The sequence below is a fragment of the Peromyscus leucopus genome, chromosome 1 (assembly GCF_004664715.2).
Source record: "Peromyscus leucopus breed LL Stock chromosome 1, UCI_PerLeu_2.1, whole genome shotgun sequence".
NCBI classification, from domain to species: Eukaryota; Metazoa; Chordata; class Mammalia; order Rodentia; family Cricetidae; genus Peromyscus; species Peromyscus leucopus.
Genome location: NC_051063.1, coordinates 90,268,314 through 90,285,842, shown reverse-complemented (window position 1 = coordinate 90,285,842; position 17,529 = coordinate 90,268,314). Strand labels below are relative to the sequence as shown.

Sequence of the window (17,529 nt, the reverse complement as noted above, 5' to 3'; positions counted from 1 at the left end):
ACATACATGCATACACACACAAGTGCATATACATGCAAACACACATGGTGCACATGGGCATGCACATATGCTCACACACATGTATATGTATACACAGAGAACCACTAAAAAGATACCTGAGATTTGCACCAATATTTTCCGGATTTTGTTTTCTCATAGGAGGCCCAGGAAGGCAGGTCTCCATATCCATACTTCTCAGGGGAAACTTGAGCAACTGCATTCATTAGTAGGTGAGAATAGTTGATAATCAATAATGAGTCATATGTGCCAAAGCTAATGGCTGAGTATGAAGTGATTGCAATTTGTAAGGCTTTTCTCCCCCAGGAATTAGCTAAACTCTTCTAGAAATAATCTTCATATCTTATTTGTTAATGGCTTCCCTGGCTCTTCCTTAATATTGTGGTCCTATATCCAAGCCTTTCCACACATACTAGAGTGTTTCATCTTTGATCAGTATAGCATTCATTACTCTTGGAGTTTCCTGTCAGTAGAATTCTGGTGTTTCCCAATGCAAACATCCCCAGGCAGTGTGATGCTACTGTGGAGTGCTTGTCTCAGCCCTTAAACCCATCACCAGCTGGGGTTCATCCTTGTCTAACAGCCACACAGAATGAACAAATTCTTTGCCTGTCACTATGGACATGCCTTTGCTGTCACAATTGATGCTTGTTTATTTTGTCTGTGGTTTCTGTTCTCATTGTGAACTTATAGCACAACCAAGTGGTATTTTCTAAGGCCTTCTATGAACTAAAATAGAGCTCATTTGATCCCCATGCACTATTGGTTTGAAATGATGCTCTATCTCTGCATCTTTTCAATGGTGCCTAGACCTCACCCATAGCTAGTGTTTTATTGCTCCTACAAGTAGGTGGGACAGGACTGTAGATTCCATAGAGATTATTAGAAGCATGGACCCACTGGTATTCCATTGAGGAAGAGGAGCAAAGGGCATGTGGAAGTTAACCAGCTGACTTTTTTCTTTTCTTAGGCACTTGTGAGAAAAATCAATACCTCAGACAATATCTACATCATGGAGTCTACCACAGGGAACTTGTTCAGCCTGACCCAGGAGGGGGCTCCTTTGTGCCGCATCATAGCCAAGGTGAATTTCATGGTTGGGGACCAGAGAGCAGGTCTGGGAAAAGCAGGAGGAAGGTATGCTTGTTTGGTAGGTGGGAACAGCTGGCTCAGATTTGTTTTTGGCCACAGAATTAACTTGCTGTGTGACTTTGGAAGAGTCACTTTTCTTGATGTTTCCCAGGCCCCATGATTTTATTTCCTACTTTGACACAAAAAGGTAAAGTAGTTAGGGTTCTATAAAGGAGCATAACTTATAAAATGCATGTATTAAAGCAGGACTTATTTGAGTGACTTACACAGTGCAGTCTGGGCAGTCCAGCAATGGCTGCCTTCACAACTGGAGAGACTGAGAACCAAGAGCTGCTCAGGCCTGGGGGATTCCTGGAGAACCATAGGCTTCAGTCCATGGTGGAAGACCAAAAATGCTGGTTTCTAATGTCAATAGAGGGTGTGGTGTAGGCAACAGCAGCTACAAACAAGATGAGCTTGTGAACAGAGTGAATGAACTTGCAAACAGAGTGGATGAGCTTGCCAGCAAGATACAAATGGAAGCAGGCAAAAAGCTAAAGTTTCCCCTCTGACTTCCTGATATTCGGACCACTGCTAGTGGATACTACCCACATTGAGGGTGAGTCTTTCCACTTCAATTAGCCTAGTCGAGAAAATCCCTCACAGCTATGTTTCTCAGTTCCAGATTTAGCCAAGTTGACAGCCGAGATTAACCATTGCAGATACGTCCTCAGAACTTCTGCCATCTTTCTAACAAGGCACTTGAAATGTCAACCCTTCTTTTCCATTCTACACACCTCTTCTTGACAATGTGATGTCCCTGGTGTGTACCGGAAGATGTAGTGGTACAAAGACCATCTGGCATATAGCATCAATGCCATAAACAAATAAATCCATAAACATTGATTTTTATATGACCTCCTTTCATTATGGAAGTAAGAAATGTAGTGTCTTAGACCCAGTTCAGAGAAAGTTTTTAAAATATAGCCTTACCTGTAGTTAAGCTCCATTCACATTCTGTTCACATCCCTCAATAGCTCTCACTGTAACTTCTACCCCATAATAATAAGCAGCAGTATTTTCGGAATAAGAAGACTGTGTCTGTAAACATGAACTTCATCTTGTCAGACACATGTGTTCTTAAAGGATCTATCTAAGCTTCTTGGTTGGATCCTCAAATGCCCATGATCACTCCAGCACTACTACATGGGAGGAAGAGGAAATAAAAGCAACAGCTGTGTAAATCACCAACTTCCTGGTTGCCTCACCTTGACTGTGGCTCTCAGGCAAAGTTAGGTGTGTTGCTTTCTTCCTTATTCTCCAGAGAAGTAGTGTCACTACAGAACTAGTGGTCTAAGTGGAACCTAGTTCTGTCTTCCATAGACTCAGGTGCCCGTCTCAGGAGGAGGGTCCAGGGTGTGGTCCCAGGCCCTTCAGAGAGTTTGAAAACACCAGAGGCTTCAGTGCCACCACAAAGTTACTGAAATTCTGGGCTATGCTTGGGACTCTTCTTTTCAGCAAGGTCTCTGGAAGATGACAGACTCAGAGTCACTGACCAAAGCCCTTGAAGAATTGAAATCGGGGTAAAGGTTTCTCAGCTCTGGTTGAGGAACAAGTGAATTGTGTTTAATGGCAATGGCTGACATGTCACTCTCATTCATGTTGTGCATAACTTGTTTCTTTTAAAGCATGAAAACAGCCTCCGTCATGGGGACTGTGTTGTTCCCATTTATAATAGAGTTTATGTCTTGAGGAACTTATCCAAAGTTATATACATCCCTTAAGAACACATGTGTCTGACAAGATGGAATTCATGTTTACAGACACATTCTTTTTATTTCTCCTGAAAACACCAATAGCTAATAAGTGGTCAGTTCAGAATTAGAGCTAAGAGCTCTGGTTCCAAGTTCATGGCCAAAGCCCACAGTGGTGACTCCTGGTTCAAGCCTTAGGCCAAAGCATGACTTAGAATCATGGCAGAGTTTTAAGCAGTTCCTAATTCTGTTTTAATTGGTCTGGAGTGGTAGATGTTTTTCCTCCCCCCCCCCCACCTCCCCCACGTGATTTCTAATCCTTTGCCAACTACTATCTCTTTAGGTAGCATTAGTTGAGGTTTTGCTTGAGTGTATATGGTAGTATTGGGGAAAAGAAATAAGGAAGGAATTGGGTCATCTCTCCCAGGGATTCTGTGACTCCATCATTCAACTTGGTGGAGAGTCTTGACTCCCAGAGGTCACATGATACTGTGCAGAACAAAGATGTTCTTCAACCTCTCAACTCCAGTTTTGGAGATTAAATTCCCACAGACCTAGCTGAATTTCTTTTGGAACAAAGAACATTTTTCTCTTAAAAAATGAGTGGCAAATCTTGGCTGGCCCAGGTTCTCAAAACCTCCTTTCTATGTGCTGCTGGTGTAGACAACGTCTACCACTTGCCTGCCCCCCCCCATGTTCCTCTTTCATGAAAACAGAGAGTAGACATGAGTTTAAATCTGAGTCAAATGTAGTGTTTGACTTCATACTGGTTAGTCCTCTCAGAGGTCTGGGACTCTCCTGGGTTAATGTTGACTACAAACATGTCCAGTGGGAGGGGAGAGAACAGGGGAGAAAGGCCTGGGCAAGGACCACAGGTAGTTCTCATCCCAGCCCTGCCATTAGCTTGTGGCAGGAGGCTGGCCAGACCCCAGTACCATCAGTGCTGCCTGCCTCTGTCAGCTGTGGGTTTTAAGAGACTTCCTTGATCTCCCACAGTGTCTGGCCTGGTGGAAAAGTAAGCCTGTAGTTCTCATCTTGTCAGAGTCCAGCCTGAATAGGCAGCCTTGGTGAACTGTTTTTCTCATTGGGTTCCTGCTTCCTCCATTTCCTTACCTCTCCCACTCTCTCCTCAGCTGCCCACACAACTCCAGGCTCCCAATGTAGCCTGGACTCTTAACAGCCTTGGTTAGAAGTTTCAAATATTTGTTTTGATGCTTTGAGCCATACCCCATGATAGCCTCTCTAAGGGAAGCCATGAGCCTTGTTGAATATTAATGACCAAACAATAAAAAAAATACCTTGTCCTGGTTGTTCCTCATGTACCAGGCCCTGGGCTGGAACTCTTTGCAGAGCTGTGGTGTTTGATCCACACACATCCTCTGAGATGAGCAGCAGTGCTCTGCCACACATGAAAACCCCAGGACTCACAGTACCTTGTCCAGCTCAAGCTTGAAACCAGATTTTCCTATCTCTGGAGGCCACGTTCTTTGCATTTTACCAGCTTAACTGATTAAAACTTAGAGTTCTTCTCTGACAGGGCAAAGTTCCTGTTCCAACAGCTCCGTCTGTCTCAATCATCATTTCTTCTTTCTTGGCTTCTGGTGCATTATACAACAGATGATTAACTTTCCCTGGATGTGAGGCTGGTGAAAGTCAGGACTGAGAGGCATTGGTAGGAGTGGGGGAGACATGGAGCCTGAGTTTTCTAAAGCTGGAAATGGTCACTGTGATGATGATGATGAGGAGGAGGAGGATGATAATGATGAGGATGATAGATAGATAGATAGATAGATAGATAGATAGATAGATATGGTAGCATCAGTATTAAAAACAAAACAATATAGCATGAGTGCAGAAGACAGAATCCACTCCAACTGCATAGGCGGGGAGCTGAGACATGGGAACCAATAGAAGTTAACTAGGCTGTTCAGCATTGAAGATGACATGCCTTGGCTGTTCTGAACTGTCTCCATCAGTGTTGCCTTCCTCTCCTTTTCCTTCCTTCCTTCCTTCCTTCTTCCTTCCTTCCTTCCTCCTTCCTTCCTTCCTTCCTTCTCCCTCCCTCCCTTCCTTCCTTCCTTCCTTCTCTCTTCTCCCCACTGTCCTACTCCTCCATGTCTTTCATTAGTGTCAGAAGCACTGGGTTGTACTTTCTACTTGGTATCCCAATTGATGGACCAGCCTTCCTCAGTTGTGTTAAGAGTTGTAATTGCTACATTCTTTGTGTGTATATGTGCCTTTTGTGGTGTGTACATGTGTATCCATGTTACAGCTACACCTGTAGGTACCTGCATTGGAAAGCCTGAGGCTGATGTTGCTTGTCTTCCTTGATTGCCCTCCACCTTGTGCATGGGGGCAGAGTATCTCAGTTCAGAGCTCATCGACTTGGTTAATTTAGTTAGCCTGCTTGTTCTGGGAATCCCTTGTCTCTACTTCCTGTGTACTGGGATTATAGGAGGAATGCCAAACCTACCTGGCATTTATCTGGGTGCTTGGGATCTCAACATTGGTCCTCACAGTTGTGCACCAATTGCTTTGCCCACTGAGCCATCTCTCCAGACCCCATAGTTCACATTTTTAAAGGGAGGAAGCAGATTCTTAGAAGGTCAGGGCTTGTTTTAGGTTATGCCTACTCATGTGGAGCTGGAATTTTAACCAGGTCTTCTGATGCCGGTCTTCATTTCAACCTCATCGTGTTTGGTCCTTGGGATAGAGTAGACTGGGTGTACAAGCAGGAGAGAATGCAGTGATGCCTTCTATATTTCCAGTCTAGAAGACGACAAAATGGGGTCCAGTAGCAGAAGCACCATGTGGGAGTCCAGTGTTGACAACATCCTACCTCAGACACTCAGTAAAGAACTCAACACTGGGATCAATGTGAGAGGTCCCAGTGGTCTTCCTCATGCCACCTGCAGTGCCACTGTGATCTCTGGGCCATTCATCTGTCTAAGCTGCTCCTAGTTGAGAGCGAGGCAGTCTGTCTGAGGTCTATCTTCTGAGTATATCTGGATCCAGACACCCATGCATGAGCCCAGTCCTCTCATGATGGTGGCAACCCCCCCCCAAGCAGAGCACACAAAGTACCACTATGCTGTGTCACAGTCACCCAGCTCCTCTGTGATTCCTTCCATCACAGCTACACACCTGGAGTGGCCCCTGCCACATTATGACAGCTCATCCAAGCCGTCTGAATAATTCATACTGTTATGCATCTGGGCTTCGAGCCCAGAGCTTTCTATAAAATTAAACAAGCCCCAGCCAACAGCGTGATCTGCTAGCTCAGTCAATCCCAGCGTTACCCCCCAGGATAAGTGCTGCTCCTGGGTGGGGCTCTAGGGTGGTCTGTGAGATTATCTGTCTAAACTTCTTGGTAGCTCTCTTTTCTGCTTGCCCTTTTCACGCGATCTGGGCCTTTACATACCTTTCATGAGGGGGCAAGGTCACCTTCTGATCAGGAAGCCTTCCATAGCCTAACTCTCACACCACTGTAAAGAACTAGCACCAGATCCTTCCATACACACCAGCTCAGCTACTTTTCCTACTAAACAGTTACATAGCATTTTAGCCCAAACTACCCAGACATGGAGCCAGGATTGAGACCCAAAACCCTTAGCAAGGATCTAGGACTTTCTTCCTTTTATAATTGAAAATGCTAAGGAGGGCATTTTTCACAGGCTTGGGAGAAGACGTAATGGGGACCGGATACAAATGCAGAGCTCAGATGGATGGGTGGCCTCAATGCCTTCTGAGCAAAGGAGGCTGTCACAGCTTCCTGGCCCTGGTCTTGGGTTTCTTAAGAAACAACAACAACAAACAAGAACCCTCCTTCCCAAACCCCAATAATATTACTAATTCTTTGAGAATTTCATGATACAACACAATTATTTCGATCACTTTCACCTCAAATCCCTAACTCTTATAAGACATCTCCAACCCCCTCTCAACTTCATGTTCTTTATTTTTAGACAACCAAGTTATGTTCCCATATACTCCTGAGTGTGGAGCCACCTCAGTGTGGTGTGGTGGTCTACCTATCAGGAGCCACCCCCTTAAAGAAAACTGGCTCTCTCCCAGACGCCATCCATGGCCCTAGCTCCTAAGTTAGGGGTGGGAGCTCGATCAGCTTGATCTTGCATAGGTCTTATGCAGACAGTTATAGCTGCTGTCAATTCTGAGTGCCGTGGTCCCTGATCTTTGAGGGAGGGGGGGTGTTCTATCCCATTTGAGGCTGAGCATTTCCCAGAAACCTAGTCTTAGTAACCTTGACAGGTTGTGAGTTTCTGCTGCAAGTGCCGTCGACTGCACAAAGAAACTTGTCTGATGGTGAAAACCAGGAGCTGCACTGGTCTACGGGTAGGAAGATACACATTGAGAAGGCAGTTTGAGAGACTAGTACCATGTAGTAGAACAGTAGTTGTAGCTTCATCCCTGGGTCTATGGGCTTCCACCTCAGTTTCTATGGCATCATTTCTTCATTGTCTGATTCCAATGTACAGATTTGTATATGAATTACCAATTGATAAATCTAATAAAATTATATCTCTGCAACTTAAATGACTAAGTATTAATGTACTCAGATATAAATAATCTATCCATTTATGTTATATTCTGATGGAGATTATTCACAACCAGTGAAGCTGGTGACAAACATCTTAAAACTCCTGCTATTCTGTTTCTGTAACTTGATGGTGCTTTGTTGACTGTCTAAGGAAGGTCTTTATGCAGAACTTCCAGATGTACCATGAGAAAATAAGAAAGCTGGTAAAGGATTATAGATCATGCTAGGTGTATTTTCACTCTAATAATAACATGTACTTGAAATCAGAGAGGTTTTGTCTTGCCACTCTACAAACCCTCCCCAGATTAAGGGGTTCCTGCTCTGTGGTCCAGGAACACTGCCTCATGCCTGCCTTCTTTTCACTGCATCCCTGCCCAACTTTGTTCCTGCTTTTAGAACTGTCTGCTCTTCCTGCAAACTATGAGTTCAGTATGGATCAGGACCACGGCAGTGCCTAGCATATAATAAACTACTGTATTTTGAATACATGAATGCATTTGCCTAGACTCCACCAAAGCAGCCACCCCAGGAGGAAGAAGGGGTATAAAGGTTTGTAATAAATGTTAGCTAGAATCAATGAAACATCAGGAGTTAGTAAATACCACCTCCCTGAATTGGACAACTCATCTTCATCCCTACAGTGGTCAGAAGCAAGTGGTTAGAGCAAGAAGGGCTCCTGAGCCTCTGTTTGGAGTGGAGGGAGGAAGAGCTGAGATTATTTCAGGGCAGCCATGCTGCCCTGCAGAGATCCTTTCTTCCTCTGAAGATGCTCATTCTTTATCCTTTCAGCCAGTCAGGGTTCTATCCCCAGAATGTGGAAGAGAGCCTGGTCCCTGATAACTTCTTGATACATTTATGGTATATCATCAAAAAGCTCATGGGATAGTGTTTTGCTGAACTTACCTTTCTGTAACATTTTGCTTGATTCTTGGAACAGGTGCTAGGACAGCTAGACTTGGGAGTGATTGGTAAGGTTAAAAGTGATTGTCCTGAGGACTTAAATGCCTTGCTCACTCAATGCCACCTCTAAGCACCTTCCAGCCCTTGGAAAAGAGGATAGAGGAGGAAAGCCAGATGGGGGTACCAGCTTTTGCTCTGGATTCACAGGGTAGTGTTGCTGTTGGTCTGTGAATACTGTGGTGTGTCTCCTGTATGGTCTGCTGGTGCTCTCGCTCTGAGTATGGGAGGACTGCCGTGGTGACTACAAAGCACTTCTTATGCCCAGATTCCACTGGGGTGCACACTCTATTGGGCAGTCTCCATGGGATGAGAGAAAAGATCCATTAGCAGTTCCTACCAAAGACAAAGGACTCACACTCGAGAGCTGCATGAGTGTCCTGAAGGCGGTTGTCTCCTACAAGCAAGAGTAAGGGTGACATGGATTTAGGGGAAATTGCTTTCCCCAGCTGGCCTTTAGTAGTTTTTTTTTTTCCTCACTGTACAGTGGGAATGATTAACAGACCTGATGTAAACTTCCTTTTCTTCCAAGGACAAGTATGGTGGCTGATGGAGTAGAATGGGCACTGAATTCTAGACTCTGTCCCTTTATCTGCTTCTACCAGTTTACAGGACCTGTTCTGGTGACTTGGGGCCTGCTCTTCTGGGGGCTGAGCAGAAGGGTCTCGATCCTCAACCATACCAAAATGTCTGTTGCTGGTACCCAAACCCGAGCTGCATCTGGGGAATCTCACTTCCAACTGGGACTAGCAGGGGTCAGGACTTCATTTTTAAAGTATGTGTGAGGAGTACCTCAAAATATGTCTGCTGAGTGAGGGCTGTCAGCTATTACTGAGTCAATCAAGGGAAGATCACAAGGTATGATCATGTGATATTCTCTTCTCCACAGGAAGGTGGGGTTGTAGCCCTCTTCAAGGTCTGCCGACAGGACAGCTTCCGGTGCGTGTACCCCAGGCGCTCCGCACACTGGCCTCTATCTGCTGTGTAGAAGAGGGTGTCCATCAGCTTGAGAAGGTAAAGGCAGTGGTCTCAGTGGGCTGAAGTCTCTGAGCCAGCTGGTGTTGGAAGCCTGGTGGTGACGTTTGGTCCTTTTCATGTCGCAAGTCTAACCTAAGCCCTTCTTCTGCAGGCCCTTTTCACATGGAACTATTAGGGACATTGACTGTGAGGTATGGGGAAACTAAGGGGAAAGGGGCCCTGGGCTCTAACCAGGAATGACAGCTCTAAAGGGACACGAAGCATTTCAGGCTAGGGTGACAGACCAAGAAAGTCCAGTGTGCGAGACAAGCAAGGTCCGGGTAGGAAAGCTGGTAGAGACTGGTTTGAAAGTTTGGGATGGTTGGTCCTTTCATGGCAGGATGCCAGAGGAAGTGGATCCAGATCATTGATGAGCGCAAGTGGCAAGAGCAAGATGCCAGTGGGCATTGTGCCAGTCCCTTTTCCATCCTTGTGACAAATACCTGAGAAGATCAGCTTCTGAAAGAAAGAAGGGCTTAGCGTGCCTCTTAGTTTCAGGCCAAGGTTGATGGATCCTTTACACGGGGCCTGAGGTAAGGCCATGCATCACAGTGGGAGAGGAGAAGGATAAGCTTGGCTGCTTTATTATGTCCTCGTAGCCACCATGGAGAGAGTGGAAGAGAGGGAGAGAGGGGCGGGGTGGAGATTTCGCTTTGCTTTCATTTCCACTGGGCCTTGGCCCATGGGGTGGCACTACCCACATTCAGGTCTTGCCTACCAGTTCCAGTCACCTCTGGAAACTCCCTTTCAGACACACCCAGAGGCATGCTTTACTAACTTCCTAGATGTCACCCTAGCCAATCAAGTGGACAATCAAGATTCATCAGCACAGGTGCCGTGGTAAGCAGGGAGGGCGCCGCTCCATGAAGGACGGGACAGCTTGGGTAGGGGAACTGAAACCAGCCCAAGGTCTTGCTGGACCAGTGTATCACAGAGATGCATGTGGTCAAATGAAGAATTTGGTGCTTTGGAGGCCTAGGTGCTTCTGTGTCAGCCTAACCTGGGGCAACATGTCTAACCTTAGATACTCTTAACCCCTGGACAGGTTGTAGGTCTGGGTCTACAGCTGGGACCTAGGGATACTAGCCTGAAGAGCTGGGGAGGCTGAACTGATATTTGGGGGTTCCCAACCTAATTTGAAGGAAGTGTGGTGAACATTCTTGTGGCTTAAAGCCCAGTGTGTCTCAGGATAGCCGTGGTGACTGTGGGATTTGGGGTGCTCTACATCCATTCCTGAGCATCTGCCTGGAGGAGGAACAGCCCTCCTTCCTTCACACTGATGTCCCATAGCCTGAGCCCAGCTCCCAGGTGGCCCCAGCCTTCCTCAGTTTCTTTGCTTAGGTCTAGACTCTAAGGCAATCAGCCACCTGCCTTCCCACCCTGCCTCTGTCCAAATCCTTTCCTACAGCCAGGCAGAGGAGTACGAAGTGCCCTTAGGCAAGGTGGGGAGATGAATAGTGAGTCTGCTTCTTTTACAGCTCCTAATGGGGAAGCCATCTGGGTAAGGTTACACAGTGAGAGAGCAGAGAAGCTAGTGCTTGCTCTCAGAGCAGAAAGCTTTGTTCCACTTGGCTAGAAGCTTTTGTCCCCGGTGTATGCTGAGAGCCCTGGATTAGAGGTAATACGTTAAGGTTAATGGTGCCCGTGCCTGGGTTCTGCTGCTCAGTGGGCAAGTGGATTTGGAAGAGGGAGGCTACTTGCTTAATGGCTTACAGCTGAGGTTGTGGAGAGCCCAGATCAAATGCTAGATCTTCTAAGACTAAACTGGATATCATCTCTCCCCTTCCCAGTGCACTGTCTGAATGTGCAAGTGTAGTGTGTATGTGTGTGCACTTGCTTGCGTGGTGATGAGACAGACAGACTCAATGAACGAGATGGGTTAAGTATGTTAAGCTCCTGTACTGCATAATTCACCAGCATCCAGGCTCCTACAAATCTTTCCTGGATGTTGACCAAATGACCAAATGAGGTTTATTTTTCATCTTCTTTCATTCTGGCTTGGTAGGGCTTGCTGGGGAACATGGAGGAAAAAATAGGGGGACTGATATCATCAGACCTCCGAAACAGTCAGTTGCTTGGCTTGGTGAGTTTTCAGGGCAGTAGGAAGAAACCAAGGAAGAAACAGAGCAGCATCCTCATGCTTGGAGCTGAAAGCTGCAGCTGTAATGACTGGAGGCAGCTCTCTGCGCCCATCTGATGCTGCTCACAAAAGCTAGGATGCTTCAGCTCATCTTTTCCAGGGCTGGGTTGGCTGAATATCATGTTTGCTCTCTGAGGATGAAGAGAAGGAATGTTCATCAGTGAGGGTCTATGCTGGGTCCTGACTGCTCCAGTGCACACATACCTTCAGTATCACCAGTAACTTATGAGCCCAGCGCTATCAACATCTCCAGCTTAAAGACAAGAAGCCAGACTCTGAGGCAGTTTTTGTGACTTGTCAAAAGTCACATCATTAAGCAGGGTTGTGGTCCACACCTTTAATTCCAGTACTAGGGAGGCAGAGGCAAGTGAATCTCCGAGTTTGAGGCCAGCCTGGTCTACAGAGCAAATTCCAGGACAGCCAGAGCTACACAGAGAAATCCTGTCTCAAAACAAACAGACAAACAAAAACACACAAACAAAGAAACAAACATCGTATCATTAGTAAGTGTTACAGGCAGGATTTAAGTCTTGATCCCAAAGCCCTCAGCATCCTACCTTGCTTGCTTCATGGATATTCTGAGAATATTAAAAATGTCCCTGTGACTTAACCCAGATCACCAATCCCCACCCCAAAAGGAAAAGATGTGGTGGGCATTCCTCTCCTCCAAGTCAGATTGCTAAGGCACTGGTAAATACCTGATCTCATTCAGTCACTCACTTGAAGTCACTTACTTCCGCTTCTTCTTCTGGCTGCCAGTCACCTATTTGGAGCCCCCTCACTTGCCTCCTCCTGCTGTCCAACACTCACTCCACAGACTCATTCTTCATCACGCATCTGTGTGTGCTGGGAAGCCATCTCTCCTGGGCAGCAGAGCCCTGTGGACTTAGAGAGGCAGGCTGTCCTTGGTTCTCCACCGTGAACTTGAGAACTATGAGTCACTCCAAGTAACTTCCTGAGCCTCTCAGACACACTTTCCGATAAATGGTCACACTGAAATCTCATGGGACTGTTGTGCATGTGGCACCGAGTCACTGGAATCATGATTGTGACCAGGGCAGTGTTAATGGCAAGGGCTTTGAGAGACACTGGGCTCTGGGAGGTTACTGTCTGTAGGAGAAAGTGGTCTAGTCTGAGAGGGAAGGCTGTCCTAAAAGAAGAGGTGTTAAAGTCCAGTGTGGAGCACCCGGGTGGGACTGGAGCACCAGCCTTCCCCTTTCCACTTCATAGATGGTGAAACTGAGGTTCAGAGATGATGGTGGAAATGTGGATGGTAGACATGGACACTAATACATCCCTGGCTTATTCCAAACCCCAGGTTCTTTCTCTCTGCCACCCTGGAAAGATATGGCCCTTCTGAGATGGGGTCCATGGGGGAATGGCTCCTTTGGAGCTAGGTTCAAAGTGTTGGTCAGCACAGGGGGCAAAGCTGGAAGAGATAAATTGTCAACACCTATAGGTATCTCTAGCAACGCCTAAGGGGTCTTCCATGTAGAGGTCTAGTTTAGTTCAGCCATAACGCTCCACACTGTTTGGTACCCAGGATCAGTACACTTCTAGAAGTCAGCCATGCTTTTCCTGTGTCCTTGGCAGACAGTCATCTCTCACTCACTGGTCCTGTGCTAGGTTCAGAGGAGAAGGTAAGCAGTTTGTTCTTAAGGCCAGGAGTAGAGAACCCAGAAGTACATATAGAGAGGGAGCTGGCCTGCGACCTCAGAGAAGGCTCCTCCTTTCACAGTTCCTGGGGAAAGAGAACCAAAGAGCCAGTGTAGACCTGATCGCAGTAGATGTATAGAGGTGCTTGAAGGCAGACAGGGAACAGCAGTCTTAGAGATGCAAAGGATCTGTGACTGGCCATTGACCCGTGAGGCTTTGTGTCTCTAAAGAGCTCCATGCTCAGTGCATCTCTCAGGAGAGCACAGAGAGATGGTCGTGTCCTCAGGACTACATTTGGGAGATGACTGAATAAGATGACCCAGAGACCAGAATGGGTTGAGGGCTTCAAAATCACACAGCTCAGTGAGAGCAGAACACCCGACTCTGTTGAGGTGGGCAGGTCAGAGCTGCTTTCTGGAAGACTGGCAAGGCAGAGTAGCATTGTCGAGGATCTCAGAGTCTGGGGAGGAAGAAAGTGTCCCAAGGAGCTGTTTTACTTCCTTCTGATCTTTGGCTTTGTCTTCCATGCAACAAAGTGGAACATGGAAGAGGTAACAATATGATGCCGCCTCTAGCTGGTACTTGAGTGTGGGACATATCCTGCCAGATGCTGCTGGCTCACAGAATGGCACAAAGAGGATCAGAACTAGAGGATCAGAGCTGAGCACACGGTCCAGATGAGGAGCTGGGTACCTGCAGAACAGAAACATGCCGAGCTAAGCCAGAAGGAGTAGGGGATGGTCAGAGCCGTGCTCAGCCAACTTAGCCAACTCTCTAGACAGTTCTAGAAATTGCTCTTTTAGCCTCAGACAAGAGACAGTCTCGCTTTCAGAATAAGATTCTTTCATTTTTATCCCCTCTCCTCCCCTTCTTTTGTATGTGAAATAAGGAGTTGATTTTCTTTGTCCTGGAGCCAAAGGAGAGTTTAATGAAGATCGATAAAGAAATTAAAGATGAGCAGGGGAAGGTAGAAACGTCCAATTTCAAGTTGCAGTAGAAAGTCCCTAGGGTGTGGGCGGGTGTGGAAGGGAAACTGCTGCTCTCTTCATGCAGCGGCTCTGGCTGGATGGAAGATGGAGACAGGAGGTCTAGCAGAGAGAGACCCTGGCCAGGAAGAGGTGGGCTGCAAGGGCAATGGGAGGCTCCTCTACCCGATTGGTAGGAGTCTCTCTCCACTGAGCTCTGCACTGTTGTTGTGAGTCAGAAGTAGCACATTAAAAATAAATTAACCAGTTTCCCCAGCCTTTTGCCTTTTCTGATTCTCACAGTCGCTCTTCAAGTTAAGTAGGCAGCAGGTAGGCACCACCAACTGGGAGCCCTGTGCTTTTCCTCTCTCCTTCATGTGGATTCCTTTCTCCTCCAAGGTCCAAAAGAGGCCATTGTGGCCATGGTGTGCGGTCCTAGGGCAAGGCAGTTCTGATACTCAAGTGCAGCTGTGGGGGAGAGCAGGACTGTGGATGCTAGGCCTTCTTCTTTCTCTAAAAGCTCCAATTCAGAGACAGGAGTGCTCTGAAGCAGATCCCAGATGCTCCCTCTCCTCTCCAGGGCTTATGTGCGGCTTCCACCACCATGCCTGACAGCGAACTCAACTGCCCTGGGAATGGCCAGGGCTGGGCGGAGCCTCATGTCCCCTGTCAGCTGGCCTGTTTTGACTGGGGTGGGCTGTGGAGGGGAGGAGTGTGGCTCATTCCTTTCTTTTACCATCTAGCTTCCAGTCTGTCTCCCAGGGCAGGAACGAAGAGGATTAAAAGCTCAAAAGGGTGGATTCAAACTCAGATCTTCCCTGCCCTGGGCCTTTCTTTGCTTTTTCCTAGATTTGGCTGACATGGTGGGCCAGTACTGTCCAGAGGATTCTGTTGACATGGTGGGCTAGTACTGTCCCAAGTGCTGGCGGGGAAGCTACCCTCTTCCTGACACTCAGTTCCAATCTGATTTTGAAGAAGGGATGAAGCTGCTTGGCAGCCTGGATACCTAAGTGATTCAGTTGGGGATTGGAGGTGCTCTGTGGGACACCATGTGCTGTACAACAGCGGCCCTGGTGGACAAGCGCTGCATTGGCAGCCTGTCAGGTTGCCTAGGGCAGCCTTTTCCTGGAACTGCGTGACTTCTGGGCTCTGGCCCCAAGCCGGTTAGTTAGGACAGAAGATATCCTGCGATATATCGGGGGTGTGTCTAAAATTCAAGACAACCAATGTTTCATACGGGATATCATCCTCCAGGCGAAAGATGCAGACAGATCTTGCAACCTGTGTCTAACCTATCTTGACTCCCAAACATAAAAAAAATTAATATATAAATATCACATGACATTCACAATACACGGAGTCAAACAATTGAAGGCGACTTTCTTTTCTTCCCATGTGGTGAGGGGGGGTTGGTGGTAGGTTAGCAGTGGCTCTGTCTTGGCAGGAACCCCTGTCTCCCTGCACGCATGCCCCTTCTCCGTCTCGCATCGGCTAGACTGCTGTCTGTATTTTTTGCTAGTCTTAGTTAACTGATGATGTCTTTTTTTTAGTTTTCTTATCTTGTTCTTAGTTTTGTTTTTTCTTGTGTTGCTTTTCAACGCTCTTCTCCTTTCCCACTCTTTGTTTTGGTGTATAACTAGGCTTCCTGGCTTCTGCAGGAATATTCTGTATTTTCTTGAAATGCTTCACTACAGTTAGGATGATTTTGGCTGATAGACTTTTTTTTGAATAAGGTAGGGGGTGGGGGGGGTGGGGGTGGGGGGGGGTATGCGTAATAACCCACATCCTGCCAGACGGGGGGAGGTGACGGCTGTTGCAGAGCTCTGCCAGCAGTTTCAGGACTGTGAGAGGTGGAGGCAGAGATGGATGCAGGTGGGGGTGGATATAAAACCTATGAGATCCTTCAACAAGGAAAGAATGGCTATAAAATCGTTGAATATCTTCCTGTGGATATGAGCTCAGTCCCATTTGCACACTGGACCCTCATGGTTTGCTTCGATTCTTCTCTCTCTCCCTCCCCAGATCCTGGCTCAAATTCCTATATCTCCAAGCAGATGTAGGGGGCTAGTGGCCATGAGCAGCCACGTGAGAAAGGTGAGACTAACACAGTTGATGGTGCTAGCAGCGAGGCCCCTTCTCTTGGCTATTGGTTTGCTAACAAACCAGAAGGACATTGCCCAGTACCAACGGGAAAGCTTTCTAGTAGCATGTGGAGAACGAAGGAACTCTGTATGACACAGTGTAATGTAGGAAAACTAGAAGTATTGAGCTCTCTCAGCTGGGAAATCTGGTACCTGTTCCCTTGGTGTGCGAGGGGATGTTCCCAGAGAAGATGCCAGAGCAGAACTTGCAGCCTTCTGTCCCTGTGTCCTCCTTTTGAAAGCTTCTTCCTGCCTCTGTGTATGTGGTGACTAGGGGTGAGGAGATGTGGGTAAAATGTTAACCAGTGTCCACTTCCTCCTTAGAACCCAAAGGATTCAGAGAAGAAAGAAAACATAGAAAGTTGGGTGTGAATATAGTACTGGTGCTGGGGTAAAGAGAAGCTGTGCCTTAGGGGACCTGACTTGGTGTAGAGGTGATGCTTTTGGCTACCAATAGTGGGCGGGCTCTCATTTGGCTTCTGAGTGGAGAAGTACTACTGGGAAAGGAGCAGGAGACATGAGGCTTCCAACAGCAAAAGGAAGTGGGAGACTGAGAACATCTATGCAGAATGGGGTGGAACTGGACCAGGAGGATGCCCTTCCTGTGACATTCTGGTACTGGCAGTGTAGAAGGGAAAGAGAGCAGCCCTTAGATCATGGATCAGGAGTCAGCATCTATCATTCCCTAAGAGCAAGTGGTGGGCTTGCTGGTCGCCCACAGAAATGAGGAGAGACAGGGAAAGGAAAGCGCTGTGAGACAGGAGAGTAGATTCACAGGCAAAGGGAGACAGGGAGAGAGAAAGACCCATGGAGATGATGAACGTGTACAGTTTCCAAAGTGATGCTGGGGTCTTTCCTTAGACTGCTTCAGAAACACAGATCAAGTTGCTTGTAGATTTATGAGGCAGTCCCCTGCCTCTGACTTACTCAGGCACACACTCATCTTTTACTATGACTTTAAAGTGTGTTTTTCTGATGAGTAATGATTTGGAGCATGTTTTCATATCCCTGTTGTCCATTTGGTTGTCTCTATTATGGGTGAAATGTTAGTCTGAGATGTTTTCTCATTTAAAAATAGTGCGTCGTTTGTCTTGCCTTATTGATTTATAAATTTTAAAATGTATTCTAGACACAAATCCCTTTTCAGATAGAGATAGCGAGAATAAATGTTGTCAGCCTGCAGTTTGCTTTATCATTCTCTTAATGTTGTCATTTAATAAATAGAAATTCTTGATTTTGTTAAGGTCCAGTT

General features: G+C 46.8%; 1 protein-coding gene across 1 annotated transcript in view; it reads left to right on the top strand.

Moving 5' to 3' along the window:
* Positions 1-17,529, top strand: part of Insc (INSC spindle orientation adaptor protein) — a 110,639-nt gene that overhangs the window by 61,592 nt on the left and 31,518 nt on the right. Inside the window, 3 exon segments of the mRNA XM_028875887.2 lie at positions 989-1,102; positions 9,248-9,308; positions 9,311-9,372. Of these exon segments, the coding sequence (XP_028731720.1) occupies positions 989-1,102; positions 9,248-9,308; positions 9,311-9,372 (237 nt within the window).